Source organism: Bactrocera latifrons, unplaced genomic scaffold (genome assembly GCF_001853355.1).
Source record: "Bactrocera latifrons isolate USDA-ARS-PBARC rearing strain unplaced genomic scaffold, ASM185335v1 scaffold_1059, whole genome shotgun sequence".
Taxonomy (NCBI): Eukaryota; Metazoa; Arthropoda; class Insecta; order Diptera; family Tephritidae; genus Bactrocera; species Bactrocera latifrons.
This window is the reverse complement of record NW_017534474.1, coordinates 47,208-49,266: the sequence shown is the minus strand read 5'-3', so window position 1 is coordinate 49,266 and position 2,059 is coordinate 47,208. Positions and strand designations below refer to the sequence as shown.

The window sequence follows — 2,059 nt, the reverse complement described above, 5'->3', positions numbered from 1 at the left end:
TCATGTTTATATAATAATCTTTGGATTTATTTATAAAACAAAACATGAGGACATTATTTATAAAACAAAACAAAGGTAACTTACAAAAAATTATAATGAAATAAATAAATAAAATTTTACTACTTAGTTATACATTATATTTTATAATTGACATATTTTGTATCTTTTTATTCAGACTTCTTTAAAGATATAAAATCATCGAACAGCAAATGGAATCCACGTTACGTAGGTTGAAGTCAGGGATGAAAATTCTAACTTTCTTTTAATCTAGTTTATTGAAGAATTGCTAAAAATAAAAATACTTTTCGATGTTTTCTATAGTCGTGGTTATTAATGGAAAATGTAGAATATAGATTTAAACTATATTAAAACTTTATTGTACCATTTCCTTCAAAAAGTAAAATCGCTTAGCACCTATTAGCACAAGATTGTTGACTTCATTTGCTTAAGCTAGAAAAAATTAGTTAAAGTATTATACATGTTCTGGGCTCTGCACTGATTAGTTCTATTTTCTCTGGAGACTTGTCCTTTGGAATTGCTGAACTCTTTATTAAACCATTTTCCTTTAATTCTGTGACTGTCACTAAAAAAAGAGAATTTGTTAATTATAACTCACATATCTTTATGTATATGCAATAATTTTTATGCTTCTGTTATAGTTAAATATACAAATTTTAAGATGTGTTATAAAATAGTTGTAGATATTGTAGAATATGAGGGGCTTTGTATTTCTCCTTTTGGGATGTTACTTTCCATTTGTGGTTCATTTATACATATATGTCTTTATACTTTTTCGGCCTAACATACACTTAGCCTAAGGCTTAAGCCTTAGCAGCGGAGCGAAATTTTATATATAATATATTTAGAACGCACAGTTCCTTAAAAACAACAAAATAAACAGTGTGCCAGTGAAAACTCCGCATTAAAAGCAATAAAGAAGGGACAAAGCATAGAGAAAAAAGGCAGCAAGTTTCCAAAGAAACAGCAGCGAAGGCAACAAGAGCAAAAGCAGTAAAGCAAAGGCAAAAACTAAACAGCAGGAGGAGCAACAGCAACAGTAGCAGCAGTAGCAACAACAACATAAAGTTAGTCGTAAGTAAATCCTATATTTATTAATTAAATGGGAAATAATCCCACTAATTTATTTGAAAAATTTTTTCACTGTGAGTATTGCAAAACCAATAACCATGATGTGAATGTTCTTATTTAAAAAAAAAGAAAACAAGATACATTCTAATATATATATTATATATATATAAATAAAAAAGAAAACGAGATAAATTATATTATTACTGTATTATATAACCATGGCACAGTTTAAATTTAGAGGCCATATTTTCGAGATTAGATTTTGCGTATGCTGATAGAAGGCCAATACGCGTAATTGGCCAAGAAATAATAAAACTACAATGATGTCAATAAGAAATTGACATTGTTAGTAAATAAAACAATAATGACGCACGGAACAAAGTCGGGAAATCGTTATTATTCGATTATTTATAGAAATTGAGTTCTTGTGATTTAACACTATTAGACTACTTCTTGAAGGGTTGTTTCATTGGTCTTAGAATAAACCATATTTTCTTCAAACAGTGGGCGTTATTGCTCACCACGTTTTAAATTTTCACTTCAGTATTAATTGTTTGATAGCCTTCTATATATCCATTCTTTGGGCTTCTCGATCGTCTATTGCTCCAGTGACATCATTTTATATTTCCTGTTTATGTTTTTCATCGTTGTTGTGTAGTAAGTTTTTTGTTTTATTTTATTATTTTCACTTTTTGTTGTGAGTATAGATTTTTCAAAAAAATAAAAAATGCTATATGGTGCAGAGGCTTGGACGATGACAACAACTGATGAGTCGACGTTGCGAGTTTTCGAGAGAAAAGTTCTGCGTGGGCCACGGCGAATATCGCATTCGATGGAACGATGAGCTGTACGAGATATACGACGACATTGACATAGTTCAGCGAATTAAAAGACAGCGGCTACGCTGGCTAGGTCATGTTGTCCGGATGGACGAAAACGGTCCAGCTCTGAAAGTATTCGACGCAGTACC

General features: G+C 30.7%; 1 protein-coding gene across 1 annotated transcript in view; it reads right to left on the bottom strand.

Moving 5' to 3' along the window:
• Nucleotides 1–350: 350 nt before the first annotated feature.
• LOC108969737 overlaps nt 351–2,059 on the bottom strand; it is a gene marked incomplete at its 5' end in the record, with an annotated part of 19,951 nt that continues 18,242 nt past the window's right edge. The window contains 1 exon segment of the mRNA XM_018934643.1: nt 351–583. Coding sequence (XP_018790188.1) covers nt 465–583 — 119 coding nt within the window.